This window comes from Sturnus vulgaris, chromosome 5 (assembly GCF_052056855.1).
Source record: "Sturnus vulgaris isolate bStuVul1 chromosome 5, bStuVul1.hap1, whole genome shotgun sequence".
NCBI classification, from domain to species: domain Eukaryota; kingdom Metazoa; phylum Chordata; class Aves; order Passeriformes; family Sturnidae; genus Sturnus; species Sturnus vulgaris.
The window spans coordinates 27,864,007-27,887,604 of record NC_142247.1 but is presented as its reverse complement, the minus strand read 5'-3'; the positions used below and the strand labels follow the sequence as shown (position 1 = coordinate 27,887,604).

Genomic DNA, 23,598 nt, shown 5'->3' with positions numbered 1-23,598 from the left:
AGGGCTGGTCTGTGGCACCCCAGAGAGACCTGTTTACTCTGGATGTTACAGGCTAAGGAGAGATGGCCAGGGCTTGCTGCTTCTATGACCACTGTGTCCCAGGAGGGAGCTAGTTTAAAGATTAAATTTTATTGTATATTTTTGTACATTTTTTTTCTGCGTGCATTTAGAAGCATTGCCCAACTTCATCAAGGCACATCTTTCCTAAGAAAATACTGCTTGCATGATGAAGCATAAAAGTCAAACAAAACAGCAAATTAGAGAGAAGGTTTGCCCTGACAGTCTGTATCCTTTTAAGTGCACAGGATAATACAGAAATTTGTGTGTTCTCTGAAGTGGCAGTCTTTTGTGAAAGTGCAGATCAACTGTGGCAGGACAAATTGCAATGTGTACCTGTACAAGGGTGCAGCTGCAGCCCAGAGACTGGCTCCACTGTCCCTTTGAAATGGGGAATCTTGGCACTGGTTGTAGATTCGGCATCAGACTGGACTGACTTTGGATGTCTGCTCTGTTGTACAAGACACAAGGGCTTCCAATATTTATTTGAATCAGCTTCATTTTTAAGGATTTTTGTTTATGAACTTCTTCACTTTTGTCACTGGAAGAACACCATAAAGAGCTATTTAGGTACTGTCTAAGCTGTTCTTTCAGTGCCTGCAATGAATACTGCATTAATGCTTTATGTTAATACAAAAGGTGCTATTTTTTTTCCTTATGTTTGATGATTTCCTTATTTCTCGAACATTAAATGATTGTAGGAATCCAACAGATTCTTAAACACTTCTTTTCCATGTAAATTTTCAGGTGTTTTCTTCATCGTGTAATCTATTGCTTTTCCTGCGGTATGAAACAGGAGTAGGTATAGAATCTAGTTGACATTCAGTTTTGGGATCAGATTAAGTTGTGTCAGGTTTGCTCCCTCAAATCCTCATGGACTGTGCATGGGAGAGAAAAATCAATGCTCTGTGGTAGAACTGCTTAAAATTACTGTCTTTGACGTAGTTGAAATTTCCATTTGAACAAAATTTGAGACTTTTAAAGCAAATTAATTGTTTTCTCATAATCTGCACTACTTGGAAAGAGTAATATAAGGAAGACCCTTGGGCTTCAGGTAAGTGCAAAGTGTGGGAAAGGTATATGTGTGCATCTGTGCCATCTCATGTTTTCTGAACATACTAAGAACAGACACAGTTTTGTATTTTTATGCAACCCCCCTTTGTCTTCTCTCTCTGCTGAGATGGATTCTGTTATAAAGATCTTTGTCATAGTGGTAACAACTGTCATGAATCCAGCCAGTTTGCACATGTTGTGGCTTTTCAAGTGAGTTGAGTTGTGGTAAGCTTCCTTCCTCCTGAGTCTTAAAGTTAATAGGAAAACCTCTTGGTGCTGGTGAGGAAGAAGTGGGCTGACAGGGGTTATGAGAATAGGCTGTGGCCAGAAGACAGATTTATACATCTTGTTGGGCTTTCACTGGCTATGAATTGCATTCTGGTCCTGCAAGAACCTGGACCATGAAGGACTGAGAGAGCCGACACATTTGCCCACACTGGCAGTACATATTTATGAGAGAGGGTGGGAGGAAGTAGCCATTGCCTTATTTTGGACTTCTTTTCTTTGAAGAGGGAAGCTGATGCTACAAGCCACTTGGTGTGGTAGATGTGCCCCCTTCATCTGGGTCCCAGAGCAGAAGGGAAGCAGGCACAGTCAGAGACATAGTGTCAAGGATCCCCCCACTTCATTTAGACACTGCTGAGCCACAGCTGCCCAGAAGCTGAACTGGGGTGAGCAGCCATGGAGGCAGTGAATCAGTGCTGCCCAGGGCGGGCTCCCCACCCACTCCCACCTTCCCCTTGTTCTTCCATACTTTCTCCTCTTACAATCTGGACAAACCCAACTGTACTTCATTCTATAAGGCTTTGGGCCAGGGCAGTCCTGCAGGTGGTTAGTGTGACTGGGGAGGCAAAGCCACTGTGTCTCAGTGCCTTTGAACTACTTTGGGAGCTGTTGGAGGCTCTGGTGTCTAGGAGCTGGAGGGGCAGGAGAAGAGTTTTGGAGGAGGGAAAAGGTTTTTTTTCCTTTTGCATCCTCAAAAATACTCTTTGCACCCAGGTTCTGCTTCTATGACTACTAATGCTGCTCAGGCAGCATCTGGGTTTGCTTTGCACAAATGTGATGTCTCACAGAAAGGCTTTGAAGTAGCCTCCCACCTCCCCCCTCTTTGGAATGAAGGAGGAGGGAATGCTTAGGCACCACTGTTTGAAGGAAGCTGATATTCAGATTATTGGGAAGATGCCATGCCCACTTTGAGGGTGTGCACAGGGAAAGGCAGTGTGCAGTGATGCTTAAGCAACACATGCTCAGTGCTCCCAACTGTTAGAGGGCCTTGCCTGGGTCTCCAGGGCCCACTGCTTTTTCTGAAAGCAGCAAAGCTGTCACACACCAGCCCACCATTGGTCACCATCAAAGCAAACTGGAGCCCTTGAAAACCTTTTTGGCAGTTTTTGGTGAGGGACTGATTATGGGAACGTGTCCGTATTGTCCTGTTAATTTAGGGATATGCCTTGACTTTACTCTGATGGCAAACCCCATGCCTTTGCTTTGTGAGAGTATTTCCACTGGAAATCAAAGAGATTTGAGATACATAGCAAGCTAAGCAGTCATACCTCAGAATAGGATTTGGGGATTAACAGAGTGGATAGTAAATTGAATAGTAGGAGTTAAAATCAGGCTGTGCTTGGAAAGAAAGCAGAGATGAGAGGTACACCCCTGGAAAGCAGTAATGCTAGAAATGACACTGGGGTTACACTGGTTAGCAAATGAGATGTGCACTCACAGTACAATGCGGCAGCAAAGAGGCTGTTGTGATTTCTGTATTGCATAAACAGAACTGTTGTGTCTTGAAGCAAGGAAATGTTTTCTGCGTTTTTCTAGTCATGTTTTCTTCATGTGCCTGATCTGAGTGTACCTAGTCTAATTCCTGGAGAACTTAGTGTCCCAAAGATGGCAGCAAATTAGAACAAATTCAGTGGAGCAACAAAAATGATTAAGATGCTGGAGGGATTGATCTAAGAGAGAAGATTAAAGTAACTAATTACATTTAGCTTGGCCAAATGACAATTAAAAGAGAGATGTGATGACTGCCTTAAAGTGTGTGCATAAGAATGTAAACAGAGGAGAGAAATAGAACGAGGGATTGTTTAATGCTGTCGGAGTGGCTGTTGGTCAGATGCCTGCTCTGCGCTGCTACCGGAGTTGTGTAGGAGCCTAACCAGAGACTGAGAAGTAGCTGTAGCCAAACAATAGCAGCAAATTAACAAAAGAAAGTGCTGAATAGACAGCACAGTTCCTGCTGTGAAATGTGGCAAAGGCTAAAGTACTGTTTCCAGGGAAGTGGTGGTACACTCTTGAAGCTTTGCTACAAGTAGTGTCCAGAATTCTCCTGGGGAGGAGGAAGAGGGTGTAGTGTTCCCATGGAAGTTCTCCTCCTCTGATTTGCAGGATTCTCCCCTATCCTTTTGTCTGTGAATAGGTAGCGTTGCGTTTGTGTCAGGGTGTAGTGTTTTCAAAAAGATAGTTTTTACAGTGGAGTGGGAGCAAGCACGAGGATGGGGTAGATGACAGTAGACACTAAACCCTGTAAGAAATGCTGAGAGAGCTAGACGTGTTCAGTCTAGAGGAAAGATAACTGTGGGTGGAAACCAAATAGCAATTCTGTAAAGGACTGTTATAAAGAGAGGACAAGGGCCAATTATTCCCTTTAGTCACTAAGGGCAGATTTAGAAGCCCTTGGCTGAAGCTGGGAAAAGCAGGATCTGTGTGAAGAATAAGCCTGAGTGTTGGGTGGCAAGGAGACCAGGCGGGGTGGGGGAATTGTTATGAACGTAGATGGCCAGGGGTGACATTAGACACTTGTTTATCACACAATGGGAAACTGATCTTGATTCAGGAAATTTTCATGTGATTTCGGAGCCTCTAAAATCTTCTCGAGCTTCTGAAGAACACAGAGCTGTGGTGCTCTTTCTTGCAGGTTTTTTGTTCACACGTGTATCAACATGTCTATTAATGTTTCAGTTTGTTTTCTTTGATTATAGATCTGTTTGAATGCTGTCTTTTGCAAGGGAGGGACTATGGAGGAAATGTACACTTCTTACAAAAATGCAATTAGGAGTTAGTTCCAACAAAGCATGGATTAGCTGAGTTGTTTTGCCCCTTCGGTAGGAATGTTTTTTGAGGAATAAAATAGCCTAATTAATTTTAAAAAAGTATGTAGTTCTGTATCTTCTCATTTTGACAGGCATAGGAAAATTTGAAGCAAGAGCTCTTATCAGAGTATTTCTCATCCAGTTGTGCTTAAAAAAATTCTGCACGTTTTTAATATAAAGCCCATTTTCACATGCTAGGCTATTTCATACATGCAAGTATTTTATACCTGGAAATGGTAATTTCCTGATCTGCTTTTAAGACTGAGTGCATTTCCAAGTGAAAGGAAGAGGTGAGGATAAGAAACAGAGCCATTAACTGGTGCAGTATCTCAGCTGGTGGTTCCAGTCTCTCTGGGTGAATAGCTGTGTCGACTGTGATGTGAAGAGCATCCGAAATGTATTCTTTTGTGATAGCTGTTTGGAGGGCCATTTGTAAAATAAGTGCTTCAGCATAGTTCCCTGTAGGACAGAGACTGTGTCCTGGTGTCACAGCTAGTTCCTGGACAATTTTAAGAGGAATTTCAAAGAGTAACAGGAGCCCAGCATTAGAGGAATGTGTTCTTGCTGCAAATTTGTAAGGGCGCTTTTTAAGGCAAAGGCTGAAGCACTGTGTTCAAGTCTGGGGCTGTGCTGTCCTGGGCTACAGGGAAGACTCAACCAGTGGTAAAGATAGGAGGCAGGTAATCAGGGTCCTCCTATCTGACTTTTCCATGAACTGGCTTTTATTTAGTTAATCAAGAGCTATGGTTAGTAAAGTAATTTTGCTTCCTTGCCCCTGCAGTTTTTTCTTGCAGCAGTTCAGTGGTCTGGAAAGCCCACCTTCGTTGCTGGTTGAGGATAACATGTCAGGCTGTCAGCTGGAGTGGCTGAAATGCAGGCACAGGTCTCCTGCCTTGCCAGCTGCCCACCTTCTCACAAGCCTGGAAATCTGGGCTTAGACAAGTCTTAAGCAGTAGCAAGATTTGTCAGAGCCCGTGAGCAAGTCACTCGGGCTACTTGTGCTGCTGCAAGCTGGGATGATGAACACTGTACAGCTGTATTCAAAAGTCACACTTTCTTTTGTGCTTCTGAGGTGCTACTTTTCAGCTGATGATGCCATAGAATCGTACTTACTCTTTACTTGGTCTTAGCTTTCAGACCTCTAGCCTTGGCATTCTTCAGTGGTTTGGCACTGAAAGAAAGAAAGCAAGCAAAAGCACCATACAGAGCAGAAAACACTTCACAAAACATATTCTGATGAAGTCAGCTCCTTGAACAGCTGCAACAGGAACAGCAAAGCAGCCAGAAATACAGAAAGGAGAATATGATGGGAGATTTATGCTGGTGAATCTGTTGGAAGATCTGCAAGATCTGTGCCTAGAGAAGATCTCAGTGCTGTCTTACCTGTGCAGCCCTCATCCCAGACTTCCAATGCTCTGCAGCCAAGGTTAGATTTGCAGATGTATTGTGATGTGGGGTTTTGGATACAGTAAAATCCCATGTCCTCTGACACAAGTACGGAGCATATTGATTTTTCCCTAGATTTCTGTCCTGGCTTTCCGCTTCTTATGTATTTATTTATATCTATTTATTCTTTTTTTGGAAGGTAGCTACTTGGCTCATGCAGTTTGTAAGTTGTCAGTGCCAGTGCACTGAGTCAATCACATGCCCCAGACCTGTGGAATTCTTAGGAAGAGCTGTACTCCTGTTGCTGGAGTATTGGATGATGGTGAGGAACTTGGCCTGAAACTCGTTATAGCAGAGCAAATATTTTTACCTTTGTTAGTTTTGGAAAACCTAAAATGTTACATTATGCCTGAATCAACAACCCTCTAAATGCCTTCATTCTAGAAATGAATGATTGAAAAGAAATTCTGTTTCTTTCCCCAGACTACCTCTGAGTGGCCAGGTATTACTCTAAATCAGAATGGAGTTGTACTTTTAAACTGCAAAAGCTTTGTCTAAACACAGTCCTCCTCCTTTGCAAAGCTCCAAGAAGCCACTGTTTGGGAACATAGACTCAGGTCAGCTGCTGGCTCAGGGACACCAGAGCCAATAGGGGCAGCAGCAGCTCTGAAAGTTTTATGGGTAGAGTCAGCAAAGTAGGAGACTGCCCTGGGTGTGTGAACATGCTCATATGCCAGCCCCTGTTACCAGGTGGCTGCCTTGTGTCCCCTCCAATGCTGCAGTAACAGCTAACCGGCTTTGCTACCCCAAAACTTGGTTTGCCTGTACCCCAGCTGCCTGCCGCATTCTTGGTGCTGGCATCAGGACACACGTGTGCAGGACATTCTGACCTGCTTCGTGCCTGACAGAGGGTGGAAGCTGATTGCTGGAGGCAGCCTTTAGTCTGCTCACAGATTGGCTTCAGGGATTACATGCAGGGAAGTGTGAACCAGTAGAACTGCAGCATTGGTGTACCACCCTTCTGCATGACTTCCTAGTGCTTGAGGGGCATGAACTGCATTGTGTGAGATCTTTGTGTGTTCTCATTTCTGAAGAAGACAATTGGGACATCCACTTTCCCCTTTTCTCTAGGTTGCAGTGGGAGCTAAAGTCCCTTGGTGCCTTTCCTCTAGCCTGTTTCTAATATCCATTGACAACAGTTTTCCTTGCCAAGTGGCGGAGGTTGGAAAGACTGGTGACACCCACGGTGAATCACTACATGTGGTGGATGTATTTACTTTACCTGTTGCTCTGTAGAAGCTTGACATCCAGACTCTGAGGTTTTAATGGCTTCCTGCCAATCAGATTAAATATTTAGCAGCAATAGGTTCTGGGCATCACATTTCTGACAGTGTATTTCATGCATCATTTGCTGTAAACGTTGGGATGTTTTTAGCTACTGCTTGCAAAGTAACTCCCTCTGCACTTTCTCTCCCATTATTATCTCTTCTTTTCACCATCACTCTCACTTCTTACTTTTCTTCTTGTCCTCCTTTTCTCTGCTCTGCTGTTTCCTTTCCCTTAGCTTTTATCCACTTTCTCTGATCACTGTTCATGATAAACACTGTTCATGGGTATGTTCATTGCACCTGGCATGGATGTCAGACTGTGATGGGATGGAGGGATTGCCAGCACCTAATTGTGCATGGCCACCTCCTTGGAAAAACGTGCATTGCTAGAGGAAGGGCTCAGGCTGATGGGCTTTTTGGAGAGTGGGAAGGACCTGAGGACAAGAAAAGGCAAAGCATCTCTGTCATCCCTTTCTCTATGACGCAGCTCTATCTGCAAGAACTACCTGCTTTACGCTTAGCACATCTGCTGGCTGCTCTGAGACTGACTATGGGGCAGTCCTCTTCCTTTTAGTCCCCTTCTGGCTGAATCTTTTGTACGAAAAGGGTACAGTCATCCAACTGAAAGTGTGGTCACATCCATCCCCATGGGATCCCCTTGTCCCACCAGTTGTCTGCTTGCAGCAGAGTTTTGTGTCAGCTGTGCTGACATCTAGCTGGCACCCTGGTGCTGGGATGAGGCCCATCAAAACCAAAAATCCAGTGAAGCTTATAAAAAAAAGAAAGGGGTATCTCTAGGTGAGGTTTCAGCATTAGATAGTATTTCCTGTCATGGCAGAGGTTTGTCTCCTGGAACACAGCAAACAGTAGGGAAAAGACAGGGACCTTCCTTTGCTTCCTTCAGGTGCTGGACAACAGGTTCAGGTTTCACAGGCACAAAGAGTTCACATGTACAAAGTACAGTTGTCTGGTGGCCATCAGAGTTTTCAGGCATGATGTCTAAGAGATGGCCCTTTAGAGGGGCTCTGTGAAACAAGGATTAGAGCTGCCACTAATGGTTGTTCTGGGCTGATGCTGGGTTGGGGAGGGTGAAGTCTTGTGGGCAAGTGAACTCTGTAGGCAGGCTGGTGCCCTCGTGTTTTATGCTGCAGAACCTTCTCTAGACCTTGCCTTTCTTTCACACATTGCTTGTCTTGCTTTGGTGCTGTTCATTGTAAGCTGTGGTCAGATGGTTTGACTCTTCATTACCCTGCTCCCTTGACTCTTTGGTACGTGCATCTTTTCCACTGCTCTTGCTCTAAATGTGTTGTCTGCTGAACATGTCATTGCAGTCCCAGAGGGAGCCTGTGGTTCTTACTGCCTCCATGTTTGCCCTGTGTGACTGCTGCTCCACATTCCTGTCATCTCATATCTGGTATTCAGCCCCAGCTGCTCCAGCTGTCCTGCACTACGAGTCCAGGAGATGATTGTTAGTGCCAGGGCCAGGTTTTTCAAGCATGTTTCTCTCCCTGCTGTGACAAGTCTGAAGCCATATGGTGAAACATCAACCTCTTCTTTTCACATTTCTGTTGGCATGGGACATATCCCCTTTTCATGCCAGTGGGCTTGAAGGTGTGAGGGAGACAGGACTGATGTTAGCAAAGGGGTGCTTAGGAAGATGCCTTGCTTTGAGAGCTGGAATGTGTATGTGATTATTTTTCTTTATAAGGGGACTAGAGGACCTTCTAGGTAGAGGGAAGAAGTGAGGGAACCCATAGATCACAATACCTAGAGAAGATCTATCTTCCTCTTCTCTGATCCAATGGGCAGTGAAACCTTTCTGACTGAGAATCTGCTGGGCTGGAGTATGGCAAGCCAGATGGTTTGAAGCAGGTACTGGGACATTTGGGAAATTGCTTCAGCAGAGATAGGGAGTGGAAAACGCCTGTAAATTTTGTAAAATAGAATAGCTAGTGATGAACAAACCAGACTGTTTAATTTCTTGATTTATTTCTCTCTTTTGCTCACTCCTTTTTTTTCTTCCCTCCCCATTCCTCTGGGCCTCTGCAGTCCATTCCCTGCATCTGGTGGCTTATTTCCCTACAGATGTCATCTTGGCAGTAACTCAAACCTGAGTACCTCCCTTAGGGAGTTGATCCACTGCCTGAGTGCTTTTTCTTTCCCCAGTGTCTGGGTATTTGATATTTTGGGTTTGAGGTGGTGGTGTTTTTTTTTTTTTTTCTTTTTTTTTTTTTCCTTTTTATATATGTGCTTTTAGGCAATTGCATTTTATATATAAATAAAAATTTTAGCAGTGGGGGCAAGTTGGAAGGTAGATGGATCTGGAGCAGGTGGTTCCTTAGCTGCACAGCAGCCCAGCCAGGGTAGATGAATCACCTGGAAGGGTTGCACAGCTTGCCCACCAACTCGCCTCAGCTCCAGGGCTGGGAGCTCAGTCTGTTGAGTCCTCTGATGTCTTTAATTAGGAAAGAAGGAATGATAAATGAGTATTGTTTTTTGTCTTGCTGAAGTACCCTGGGACTCTGGATGAAGTGGTGACAGGGCTGTGCTAGGAATATGGTCAGGGAGGTCCCTGAAGTTTGCAGGCTCTGAAGATAAACAAGGGGAAGGGGATCCCAGAGCAACACCAACAATATAGTCAGTTGATAATGCATAAGTGTCTTATTTGTTCCAGCTTTTCCCCTTCTCTCTAGAGACAAATATCTCTAGGAGTGTGGCAAGAGGCTTCTCTCTGGATGTGTGCTGTGTATGTAGATCATGAATTGTGAGCCCCTTCCTGTGGTATGCAGTGCCTCACAAAGGTGCCAACACCTGTGCAAAGGAAGTTTAAGATGCTGCCACATCACATCAGAGGGGCTTTATGCCTCTCTGGCACAGTAGTAGTTGAAATGAATAGTGCAAAGGCTTCTGAGAATTTTAATGTACTTTGGCATCTTTGTAAATAGAACAATTGACATGGCTGTGTGCAGAAACGATTCCTGGCTTGGAAACAAGGTCCTGTCACAGTGTCATCCTGAACAGGATACCAAAGCAGAGCTGTGTCAGAGAGGTTTGCAGGAAGCAAGGATGGTGTCTAAGGGTTGGTATTTAAAATCTTTTTTTTTATTTGAAGCTGGTGACCCCATGGGGCTGAAGTTCACTTCACTGTGGCCTGAACCTGGCCTGGAGAAGAATCAAAGCTGTGTTGACATGAAAACCCCAAAGTGAGCGTAGCCCTAGGAGTTTAGAGGGGGATGAGTGGAGTGCTGAAGGCACTTGGAGAGGCAGTTCATGTAGACAACTGGGTTTGCTTTATCTACGTCATTTTGGGGATGGGTCATATTTGCAGCATATAATCTTTGGCTATTCAGGTTGTCAGTATTGGTACTGCTGTATACAAACCAAGATGAGACCTAAAGGCTATTGCTAACTGACTGCTTTAACATGATGGTTATTTGCCACTATAACTGCAGGGTTGCATAGAAGTCCTTCAGAAGGCAGGACTGGCACCTCAGTGATATTGTAGCAGTTAGGAATGGGCAATGTTAAGACAGCCTGGACACTACATCCACTGAACCCCCACCTACTGTCTGAGTGGTGCCTCTTCTTCCAGCTGAGAAACAACTCTTGGGAGGGAGAACAGCTGCTTTGGGCTGAGTGCTGGCCCCTGGTGTAGCAGTAACATTTGGATTTCTAACCTAGAAATTGATTTCCTTCAAGGGCCATGCTAGATGTAAGAGCTCCTAAGATTTTTTTTTTTTTTTTTTTTTTGTCTGTACTGTAAAGCCTGGTGACTCTGGTCTGCCCACCTTTCCCCAGGTCAATTTAAATCCAAGCTCTCTCCATTTTAGAGACCCATGTGTAGGAGATCTTGTTTTGAGTTTCTGCAAGTGAATTGAAATGGAGCTGGGCTTTACATTTCCACTGTCCAAGAGCTGCTGGAACCAGAACTCCTGGATCTGTGTCAGACCCTCAGGGCAGATCTCTTGATAAAACAGGAGTTTTCTAGGTCTGGTTTGAAGCTGCCTGAAGGATGGGCCCTGGTGCTGACAAGAGCTGCAGCTCCACCCCAGGTGCTGAATGCTGGCTGCCCATTGCAGCTCTGCCTCTCGCCAAAGCTCTGCATTGCTCTTGCTCTTCCTTGCCAGCAAGGAAGCTGCTTGGGACTAGGTGACATATGTCACGAGTTTAGATATTTTTGTGAGCATAAGCTTAACAAACCTGCACTTGCTAACATGTTTCATCAAAAACTACAGATCAGCAGTGTTTTGTGATTTGAGTCAATGTGGCAAAGTCGATATTGAGTACCAGGAATTAGGTTGGCAGTTGCCAAGTATTTGTGGTATTATAGGATTTCCTTTCTCTCTGCTCCTAGCTAAACTAGGATTTATTGTCCTCAAGATCTTGGACATACAGGTTTTTAATGCACTCTCTTGGGATCCTGTGAGTAATGTTTGGTATGATCTCACAAGAAGACATTGCTGCCTTCGGGTAAGTGCAATGGAAAGCAATAAAAATAATCTCAGCTCCTCTAGTTTCTATTGCTTGAGAGTCAAAAATACTTTAAATACCATAAATAATTAAACACCACAACTCTGAAGCAGAGAAGATGCATCTCCACCTTTCTGATGAGGAGAATAAGGCAAAGGATGAGAGAGAAAACAATGACATTTACACTTTCAAAAAATGCTTATTGGTTTTAGATGGTGATATGAAGGATTAGAACAAGACTTCACTTGTTGTGGCTTGTTCCCTTCCATGCTTTTAAGATTTAAACCCAGACAATGAATGGTGTGAATACAAGCGAGCTAAGAGGCAACAAGGATAGACCAAAAATATGACAGTGCTTAAAGTGAGAAATGGAGCCATGAAGAACAAAAAATGGATTGGAGAGAAATGATGGATGGAGAAAGCTGAGAAAGGTGGTAGAGTAGGACATACATTGTAGCTTGAAGGAAGTTGATAGGGAATATTGAAATACTGGATATTTAAAATTTTTTTTACTAAGCCCTCATGCTATTTTTCAACTAAACTGATCTTGAAGTGTAAGTGAGTCAGGGCTACACTTTGCCCATAGTATTGATTTTTATTTACTGGTATTCACTATTGTGGCAATTGTCACGTTCTGGTCATGCTGTCTCTTATTCTTGCTACTAATGCTTCTTTTTCCTGCTGCAAACGTAAGCTATAGTGACTTTTGTGTAAAGGAAATGTGGTCCAAGGGAGCTGAACTGCACCATGATGAAGTCAGTGGTGGAGCTGGGCCGGGAGTTGGCATGGGCTGGTACCTCCTCACATGCATTCACTGGCATGAGGAGCAATGAAAAGTTGAATGAGCCACTGGGAAAGGTGCCTGAAGTAGCCAGCATCAATGAATTTGAGAGGCTGGAGAAAACAAAGAACAGAGGGGAAAAAAATGCATGGAAATGGCATTCAGATGAGCCAAATCTGGTTGGTCTGCACTGGATTGAGTCTTCCCATCCCTGTCCCTGAAGTATCAACAGCCAAACCTGGCTTTGCCTGTGTGTCTTTTCCGTCACTGCAACTCTGTAAATGTGATTGAGTGCTGAGCAGAGGGAGAGGTCAGTGGCTGCTGGGCTGGGTCCCTCCAACAGGGAGAGCTTTCTGGACATTGTTGATTGAAGGTCTCAGCAAGATGAATTGGCCCTGACCTGTCATACAATTGCAGGCACAGCATGGTCTGGTGCACAGCACTAATGTACTGTGAAAGCATATTGTATCCAGCTGCTTGATGGCTGGCCCCTTCCTGGTCATTGAACTCAGAAAGTTAGGGAAAGGGAAGAGAGTTGGGTTGGAAGAAGAAAGAGGGAAAGGAGAAGAAAAATGAGGCTACCAAAAATGTTTCTGAATTGCAGTTATCAATTCTCTAGGTATCCAGACTTTAGTGTATATTGTAAGGATCAAGTTTTTCTAAAGGGTTAAGTGTTTTTTGGGATGCTTTTGGATAGGGAGTGTACAGCTCTAAATATCTTGAATGGCATGCTTTTAGGTGTCACACATTTGTCTTCCCTTGTTATTTCTCCTGGGTAGGCTTAGTTTTATTTTCCAATAAGTAATGATAACAAGAACATAAAGTCCTTTACCAAGAATCAGAGTGAGGAGAAGGGAAGGATCAACAGACAGGCAATTACAAGGAAGGAGACTCAAACCAAAGTTTTCTGGGTACTCCTCTATCGTTTCTAGTGGCTAGACCAGAACCTGCCTTTGACTCTTCTTGGCTTCAGTGGCCATGTCATGCCCCTTTCCATATGCTAAACCCATTATCTCAGTCCCTTGCACTTCCAGATTAATTCCCTGTCTTATTTCACAAACAAGGCTGGCGCTGTCACAGGGTCCCTTGGTGACTAAACCTCATTTTCTAAAATGCTCCATGGCAGTGGAGAAGAGGCCATGAAGCTCCTGAGGGATGCTGCTGGGCTGTGAGATGTGGCCCATCCAGGTCTGTAGCACTGCAGCTTTGTCCTGGGCAAGCTCACAGGATGCATCTCTCTCTCCACCCCACTGCCTCCACTTAGCAGCTCTTTTGTCCTCATCAGTCTTTCTGCTTCAGGCATCAAGTCACCTTCTCTGCCATTTCTCTGTCTGTAACACCTTCATAAGAGTCTGATCGGGCCTGGTGAACCCTGGCACTCTGCTTTAGGGCTGTTTCAGATTAGCTGTAGCAGTACCATCATAAGGAGAGGCAGTGTGTATTTTCTCCTACATTGTCCCTGCTGCATGGGTTCCAAAACTGAGATGTGCACCCATGAAGATCTTTCTTAAAGGATGGGCAGCTTTGTTTTAAAACTCTATCTCATGTCATACATTGTATGTGGGAAGATAGGCAGCAAACAGGATGTGTCCAAAGTGCAAGTGTAGTTTGAGGTTGTCTCCCTCTGACTCGGATGCCCTTTCTAGAATTCTTAGACTTGTAGAAGAAGGAATCACTCAATTTTGGCCTAAGAAAGGAAATATTTTCTTTCCTACTTATGGTATATTTTAAAAAACAATTCTGAATTGGCTTTTACATTGTTTACATCTGGCATCTAAATAATTTAAAACTGTCTCTTGATGTGAGACTTTGAGTAATCAATGGAGGGTCTTGGTACTGGTGTAGAATTTGGCAGCTGCCTTCAAGAGCCACTGCACAGTTTACCTGCTCTGTGTTTTCCCTTTAAGGAAATGATGCAGGGAATAAGCAGGCACTGAGTGAGGTGCATGAGAGAATCTAGGAAATGGGAAAGTCCCTCCACATGAAAATTCTGCTTGTTTTTTAAATTTTGAAATTCATCTTATCAATCTGTCAGTGCACAAAATGCAGAGTTGATTAAAGGTGAATAGAAAACCTCAAATTAATACGTCAAATAATGAGAAATGCCAAGGATGTGCTTTCCCAAACCATCCAAGTGAAGTTAAATGTGTGTTTCTCATGGTTATTAATAGATTGGAGGTATTTAAATCCCTAGCTTTTGGAAATTGTGGTCTTTAATATCCTCGTGTTATTAATGTGTTGTCAATTCCTGCTTGGAAATGAAAACTGGAAATGGAGAATTAAGAAAGGAAGGAAGGGATTGTCCAATGGATTTTCAAAGGACTTCAGTTCTATTTAAGAGGCAAACCTGGTGTTGCTCTGCACAGCATTCTGCTTCCTGTTTAAACTGAGTCTTGCACTTCAGGAGGCAAAGCTGCTTTCAGCCATGCTGAAATCCTGTGGAGGGGCCCCGTGTGCAGCAGCAAGTCCCTTGATTGGGATGGTCTCTTTCTGAGCCGAGATTCAGACCTGAGGTGGGGCAGACAGCAGTTCAAGTGGGAAATGGTGTGTGCCTCCTAAGCTTTGAAATCCTTTGTTTCAAGTGGAGCATAGACATGCATGGAGTGACAGCTGTGGCAAATAAACCCTCCAGGTGGTGAGGATATTTCAGTCTCTGGCAGGGAGGACCTGTCTCAACCCTCTAAACTTCTCTAAGCGGGATGCTGGGGGAAGGGCGAGATCCTGGCAGGGGAATAGTGGCTCTAGCCTGGCTCCACAAGCCAGGCTTGCAGAGAGAGGTGGCTGTGCCAAGCCTCTCTGCTCTGGCATTTAGAAGCTGGCACTGGGCAATGCCAGACTGACCTGCTGTCTCTCTTAATGGCTTTTGTGTGTGTGACACTGAGTCCTGCAGCTCTGCACGTGAGTGCCAGTCTGGGTAAGCAGGTCAGACCTGCTCCTTCACTCCCTTGCCCAGCCATTTCCTTCATTCTCCTTCGTTCCTCCTGATGAAGACCCAAGGGGACTAGAATTATGAGGAGCAGTAAACACAGCTGAACTTTTGCAGCAGCAGAGGCAAGTCTCAAGGGGTGATCAGATAACCACCTATAAGCATTTTCATAGTGGAGATGGTGAGTTGAGAGGGAGAAATGGTTTAGGCTGAATGAAGGAGATATTATTAAGGTTATAGGATAGCTGAGAAAGGGAAAATTTAGGCTGGGTTTAGAGATATGTTTCAAAATATGAGCTATCTCCTAGCAGTGGTAATCTTATTGTTGAGTTGTTTCAGAGCAGGTAGTGTGCTAAAGCAGGTGTTGTAGACAGTAATCCTGAAGTGACTGGGGAAGGGCAAGACTGTTCAGCAGAGGATTTTAATTTTTGATTTCTATGAATCATTTGGTGTTGGTCTCAGCAGAAGGTTGCAGGCTGTGGCTGTATAAGCTATCAGCCGTGATATGTAAAATATGTGGGTGGGAGGAAGTGGGAAGGACACTGGGAACTTACCCTTGGGCAAGCTTAAAATAATGAGACATAGTTCCTCATCTATTGGGAATGATATGGGTCTAATTGATGATCAAAGCGTTTTTTGTACTGCCTTAAGTGCAGGGAGAGAATTGCTCTTCTTTGCATGGGGTAGAGAAGGGGAAGCACTTTCTCACCTTATTCTTGCATACACCTGTTGGATAGACAGAGGCAAACTAGCTTCTGATGTATCTGACACTGTCCAAGTCAGGGAACTTGGTTTAAGACTGATTTAATAAAGAAAGAACAGCTCTGAAGAAAATAAGTAGAGAATAGAAGCAAACATATGTGCTATTCTCCACCCAGAGTCTATGGAAAGAGAGCTAACAGTGAGGTAATGAGGGAGCTCCAAGGGCTTTGAAGGCTTTGGCTGGGGGTGTGTGATGCATCCCCCAAAAGAACAAGGCTGACTTGGGAGAAATAAGGGAAAATTGGAAACATTTTGAGTGTTAGATAGAAATGAATCTGTGGGATAGTACAGGCATGGACAAAGGTACATACTGGAGAGGGAGTGATTGTGAAGAATAGAAAGAAGACTGTCCAAAAGACCTTGAAGGAATGTTTCTGCCACTGTTGCAGCAGCATTTACAGCTCGGAATGATAATATAAGTGAACTCCAAAGCTAGTTAAAATAAACTAAACCATATCAGGTTTCATCTGAAACTACTGAAATGCCCTTGGAGAGCTGTTTAGTCAGGGTCACCATAATAAACCCTTTTGGTCTAGGTGCGTTGGATTGCTGCATTCACCACTGTGTATGGCACTTTCCTTAATCTCTAGTCTCTGCCATCTTTCTGCTCTGAATGTATGGAGATTTTCCTGCAGCATCATTCATTCTGTTTATCAGCACCTGAAGTGTGCAGGCTCTTTCAAGACACATCTATCGTTCCCCAGATCCATCCTCCTCTTCTTTGTGCCTGTTGACAAAATTCCTGGAACAACAGGGCTGTGAGCCAGATGAAGATTTATGGGCACTTATGTCACCTATGTGGTAAGCAGTAATGTGGGAAACAGCAGCACAAGAGTTGTCAATGTACAAATAGCCTGGGCTGAAGGTGTGGTAGGATGATAGTTACAGCAGGGTTAGAAGAAGAGGAATATGCCTCCTCAGAGGTATACAATATGCAGCTTGTCTATATTGCAGAGTAACCATGAGATTGGGAGGATTTCCTAAGCTGAAACTGGGTCCTCAAAAATCAAAGAGATGGCGAAATTTAGGTGTAAATTGTGATGTGATTTATAGCTTTAAATCCCAGCTCTTACAAGTAACAGTTGATGAGGTTCCAGTCTCTCCTGCCTTTTTTTTTTTTTTTAAATGGGTCTTAGCTCCTCCAGTTTGCCCACAAGGCAGGTAGTAGACAAAAAGAACAAAATGTCACCAGTCTTCTGTCATTGGTAAATACAGAAATAGCATTCTTCTTAGACCTGGACATACTTGTATTTCCTTGTGTGACAGTCCAGTAGCCATCTAGTGCAATGCTGACTTCCCTACAGCTTCTAGTGCACTTGTTCTCCAGTGGTGTGTTGGATAGTTGGCCTAAAGCACCTTTGAGGGTGGTAAGTTATTTCACAGGTGAGATGGATTTCTTCCTACCTCTAACTGGATCCTGAAATGTAAGGATTGCTTTTGGTACTACTTTCTGGTACTGCTCAAACTGTCAGGGGAATGAAGGCAATGTGAATTAAGATGCTGTCAAAGGTGAGCAAATGCCAAAGGGCAATGCTGATGTCACACACTGGGTCTGGCAGGGCATCTGTCTTTAGGTAGTGAAAGGACTGAGGGTGATGATAGTGATGAGGCCTGGAATTGGGCTAGTGAAGAGAGAAGGGTTGGGAATTAGCATTGCAGTTGGTACAGATACAAAATTAGCTGTTGAATTCAGATTCCGTGGCTTGAAGTCTAAGTGGTTCTTAAGAGCATCAGGGCTCTCAGTGAACAGAGCCCAAAAAACACTGGGATAGGAGCTTCCTTGTGGCACTCCAATGAAGCATAGGAAGGGGAGGCTGTAGATAGGCTTTTCATTCTCCCATACGGAGCTGATATCCCTGTGAAGCTCCCTTTGATGGTGGCTAGGCCTCCTGTCCCAATCATTGTCTTCTTCTTAATTAGGAAAGCTGCCTTCAAGACAGCTTTTTGCCTGGAACTGCAGTATTGTATGGTTTCCTTTTCTCTTGCTGTCTTGAGCCTGGAGACTGGGTTTGGGGAGCCTGCAAACACCCTTCCTAGAGGGTATTGTGCAAGGCTACCTCAGAGGCACGATTGCAGCAGGAGGAGGTACCAGTGTCAGCACACACCAGAACTATCCCCAAAAACCTGTCACCAGCCCTTGTTCTGCCTCAGTTTCTTTACCTGACCTGAAGATGGCCTGGCTTTGCTGTACACTGCTGGAGTAGTAGTCTGTTTACAGTTAGCCTGGTTGAATGCACAGTGACCTATTTGTGTACTTTGTGTTTTGAAATATCATCCAGAAATATCTCTTAATGCTGAGCCATGTTTTGCCTGTGCAGTCTAATAATTTCCTATTAATACTTATCTTAGGTCTGATACACGTAAAAGTGCAGTGTCAAGTAAGGTTCTCATGATATTTTTAAGCAATCTAACCTTTGGTCTTGGCTAAATTCCAATTGGAATAATTACTGTCTGACTACCTACATTCCTCTTGCATTTTCAATTGGAGAAGTAAGCTTTCACTTCCCATTTTGGAAGTGATTGTGTAACATTGCTCTGCAGTAAGTACATGCTGCATTCCTCTACAATGGTGGATATATTTTATTGGTAAGTAAAATAAGATTGTAGAGGTATAATGATTTTACTGGCATGTTTATACCTAAATATAGATATGTCTGTAAAACCACTTTATCTAATGGCCCTACCATATATTATTTTCTAGGGAGTCAGAGACAATATAATAGTGTGCAGTAATGTGTAAAGGATTTTATGTACCAGTCTGGAGTTTGGGATTTACTAAATTGTTTTGAAGTGCCATAATCGCAGAAAATACTTCAAACACTGTATTGCCCCACACCACCTCTAAAGGAAAATCCTGCTAGTGTAAAATACTTGGCAATAAAATATACTTGCATGTTTTTATAATCATTCTTGACTGGTGAAATTATACTGTAAAATTATTAAAATTTCTTGAAATGACAAAGGATAAATGCCTTGTTTTACAGCTTTAGCCTTGTGAGGTGGATATGAGTTTATTTTTGTGTGAATTTCTCCATCCCCCTTTTTCACTGGGAACAGGAACACACTTAGAAGGAGGTCTGTGCTGCCTCCAGTGCTTTCTTGAGTACCTTGAATGTTTACACTTGAACACAGTAGAAATTACAGATAAAACTTTTTGCTCTGTTGGCAAAAATACATTTTCACAATAGTTCTGGGGTCCACTTAACCTGATAATAAGTCTGTGGTGGTTCATGCCTGCCTTGTTTCTGCTAGCACACATTCAAGAGGGGCCTGCAGGGAGCCAGACCAGAGGAGGAACGCGAGGTGAGGTTGGTGTTGGGATGTCTGTCCCTTTGTCTAACACCTAGTACATGCATCTGAGCAGATGTGTGAAGAGTGGCTGCTGATGTGAACACAAGTCAGCCCCAAGGAGGGAAGGGATTGTAAATACCACAAGCATCCCTGATTTAGTCCTTGAGCAGCTCGCCCCTATGCTGCCTTGTGGGAGCTGAATGGTGCAAACCACACTCAGCCCTGGGTTGGGTGTGATTTATTGATGCTCTCCTGCCTTACCACATCTCCAGCTCCCATTGTATGAAGGAGCCCAGCCTGGACCTGGTACCTGCTATTCCCTTAGGAGAACACTGCTGTCTGGCACACAGACTGCCCATGGAGCACCTGAAAGACATTGTGAGCATGACAGATGTGTTATGTGTGACAGAGATGTCTCGGCTTAGGTACCACACAGGCTACCTTAGCATTGCTCTGCCTGAACCACAGAGGGCTAATGGCTGAGGATCCAAATTGGAGATGGCAGGTTGGCTACTGAGCTGCAGACAACCTCCTCTTTGAATTAGTTTCTTCCTAGCCCTGGCTGCTCCCTGCTTATCTGCCCAAAGCCTGAGGATCTGGCACCGTGCAGATAACTCCATCTTTTGTTGAATAGAAAAGTCTGCCCAAGTAGGGCACAGACACCCAACAGATTGGCACCTATGTGCTCTTTAGGATCTGGGCTCTCTTCTCCTAGATGGTAGAGATTTATTGGCTTTGATGCAGGTGAAGAGTAGGGAATGGGTTTCTTGGCTGCCATTTTTCCCACTAGGAGAAGCATGTGCTTGGGCGTGAAGGCTGACAGCTGCCATGACTGCCTGTATAGCTCCTGCTTGAATCTTATCTGAGCTCTGGCTTGGAAGGCCCTGTAGATTATTCCTGGTGGGAAAGGGGCTGGCAAAAACCTACACTCTCCTCTCTGGGCATCACAACTAGCCATTGCCTAACCAAGCGTAATATACTGTGTGAGTTGATGCAGAGGGACCGCAGCAGACATATTTTAAGAGAACAAATATAGCATTTAAGTGAGTGAGAGACTGAGAGTGTATAGAGTGCATTAAAGTTAATAAAGCATTGCAGAAATGGGGACTGCATTTCACTGTGAAGGAATCTAATTTAGTGACTCGTAATTGGAGGATAAGAGTCATACTGGAATGAAGTTAACTGTTCATTTTGCCAAACTCTCAAAGTCTCTTGGTGTTCTCCTTGTGAGCATCTCTCCGAAAGTGAATCCTTCAGAGAGTTTAGAATCGATTGGTGCTTCACACCCACAGTTCCTTTCAGCTTCTTAAGTGGATTTGGTTTCTCCGGTGCATATTTATTATCTATTTTATTATCTGCTTATTTATCCGGTAATCTCAATGCAGGATGCATCCTCTCTGCTTAGCATGACAATGAGGGAGCAGGTGTTGAGCTTGTGTATTCTGGGCAGGGCAAGATGGGGCTTCCTGGGCCTTTTCCTTGTGAGTGGCTGGTGTCAGCTGAGGTTGTTTTTGGACTTTTCTTCCACATAGTTTTGCCAGCGTTGCCACTGCTGCTGTGGCTTTCTGTTAATTTGATAGAGGCATGTGTAGTGGTGATCAGTATGGAAGGATCCCATTCTTGGACACCCAAGACCAGAGGTGTAGCACAAAGACACACAGGGCTGGTGTATTTATTTCAAGTGTGCCTGGTTGCTGAAGAACAGAATTGTGGGCATGAGTAGCTGATCAGGACCTGTTGAGGGAAAGTCTCCTTAAGTTTGAAATGCCTGAAATCTCCTTGGGACATCAGTGTGGCCCTGGGTGGGCACACCAAACAGTGCTACCTCCCACAGGTGTGGTGGGCAGATGAGGGGACGCTGCTCTGTTGTCTCTGATATTTACACTGCATGAGTGCTGTAAGAATTAGTTCACTAGTGTTTGTAAAGTGCCTTGAGGATGAAAAGTGCTGTGGAAATGTGAACTATTATTAAAGCACGACTGAATAAAGAGATAGGAACAGTCCCGCAGGGAACTGTCCCACTCAGGCAGGGGCTAGAGAGATGATCTCATCAGGTTTTTTCATTTCTGCAGTTGTGATTACAAAATAAAGTGGACATGCTCAGGGAGAAGACTGATGTAACATGCCTGACTGTAGTAGCTGAGGGTGAACCATTGTAAGCTCTGTTGACATTTCTACTTCTGTGCAAGCACAGTTGTCATATGGACTTGGAGGATCCTGATCCAGTTTTGGCCATGACCACTGGGGAATTTTGTATTCCTTTTTTTTTGTTTGTTTGTTTGTTTGTTTTAAAAAAAGAAGCCTGTATTGGTGGAAAGCATATGGCCAACTCTATTACACACTGGAGCTGTGTGTGTCCTGGTGGTGGTACGAAGGTTGCATACAATGGACACACACATGCATACACATCCATTGACCTTGCCCATTTCTCCTCGCTTTATTCTGGAGGGACTGTGCTGAGAAAGGAAAAGAGAGTCCTTATCTGCCTGGTCTTCTCAGTCTTCCTGTCTGTACCTCCAGCACAAGTCCAAACTGATCACAAGCACCAGCCATTCCTTTGTGTTGAGGGTGAGCACTCAGACATGGGCTTGACATAAGCAATTAATTTCACAAAGACAGCTGATCAGCTGTCAAAGGACAATTCTCTATCACTTTTGACTTGGGTCTCAAAGTGACATGGGACCTGAGAGATGACATAATCCTGTCCTTTGCTGACAGCTGTTCTCTTAAGAGATGGCAGACTCTGAAGTAGGAGCTGGACTGGTCTGACTCCCCAACTTTAACAGAGCCAAAGGGCTAGGCATCAGAGTAGAAGGATTGTTGGGAGGAGAGTAGTGGCTGAGCAAGATCGATGGATCTACCTTGAAGGCTGAGTGCATGACTGACTTGTCAATTAATCACTTTGTTTTACTTTCCCCCTTTTTTCTTCCTCACTCAGGGAGTGTAAGAGCCGAAGATGAGGCCCAGGGTGGAGTGCTACTCTCCAAGGTTTTGGCTGGTGCTGGCAGTCCTCGCAACAACAGGGAGCGGGGCCCATGCCCAGAAAAGCCACCCGAGCATTGGCATTGCTGTCATCCTGGTGGGGACCTCGGACGAAGTGGCCATCAAAGATGCCCACGAGAAAGATGACTTCCACCACCTCTCAGTGGTGCCTCGGGTGGAGCTGGTGGCCATGAATGAGACAGATCCCAAGAGCATCATCACCCGCATCTGTGACCTCATGTCTGACCGCAAGATTCAAGGGGTGGTATTCGCTGATGACACGGACCAGGAAGCCATTGCCCAGATCCTGGACTTCATCTCTGCCCAGACACTCACTCCCATCCTGGGCATCCATGGAGGATCCTCTATGATCATGGCAGATAAGGTAAATTTAAATGAGCTTCCTTCTTTTGCAGACCTGTGGATCCAAACTTAAAACAAAGAGAAGTATCTTACTCTGTGATCCTCAGGTGGTGTCTCATGGGGCCAAAGCTTGGGGGATTAGACAGCTTCAGATTCAAAGACAGATTAAAAGAGCTACCTGTGTGTAGCACTACTGAGAAGAGCCTATTAATCATGTGGCACTACCTGCAACAGAGAATAACTGGGGAGGGAAAGAAGCAGGTAGAAAAGACTCAAAAAAGAATCAGACCTTTCCTTCTTCCTTAAGAAGGGTAAAGAGCCCCTGACAATTGTAAATTTTTTTAAGGTTTTATTTTTGCCTGTGTTTTACCTTAGAAGAGCCAGGGATCATAGACTGGATTTTTTTCCTGCGTGTAGCTGGAGGACATTGTGGTATTTTCAGGGATGCTTAATACAGCTCTTACATCTTAATTGGAATATAATTGAATCTTTAATATAGCCATCCTCTCTATAAAGTGTTCATTAGCTCCTGAAGTTAAATAGGTGTTAGCTAAAGTGACTAACCAGTCTGAACCAGTCCAGCTAAATCTTTTTTTTTCCACTGCACTACTTTACTCCTTCATGTCACAGACATTTCATTATTTTCCCAGGGCCTAGCCAGTCTTCTGAACAATTACTACACAAACAACATCCTGCTACTGCTTTTGAACGGGGCAAGATGCAGAGAGGGAGTAGCATCTTTGGCCAACAAATAATTCTTGGTATAGCCTCCATAGGGTGCAGGAGGATCTCATGCGAGTCTTCCACCTTTCAGGAGCAGGACAGGCAGCAATTCACACCTGAATGTGCATTTGGCCAGATAGTGTGGCTAACAGTGGCCTCGGGGCTACTGTTGGCCAGTGGGAACATGTGAGAGACGCTGACTGTCCCTTTTCCTGTAGGTTTGATGCCAGACAGTCAAGGCCAAGGCTTTTATTGAGAAGACCCTCTTGGCCACTCTTTGTGTATCCCAAAGAAGTAAAGAGGGACACAGGCTGACAGCCTTTTTCTTTTACAGGTGGCTCTTAAGTGAGTCTGAGACATTCAACTAGGCAGAATCAAGCCTAA

General features: G+C 44.3%; 1 protein-coding gene across 1 annotated transcript in view; it reads left to right on the top strand.

The window, feature by feature from the left end:
* GRIN2B (glutamate ionotropic receptor NMDA type subunit 2B) overlaps positions 1 to 23,598 on the top strand; it is a 221,483-nt gene that overhangs the window by 12,229 nt on the left and 185,656 nt on the right. Inside the window, exon 3 of the mRNA XM_014882568.2 lies at positions 22,085 to 22,513. Coding sequence (XP_014738054.2) covers positions 22,103 to 22,513 — 411 coding nt within the window. The 5' untranslated portion in view covers positions 22,085 to 22,102. The remainder of the gene's footprint in view (positions 1 to 22,084; positions 22,514 to 23,598) is intronic.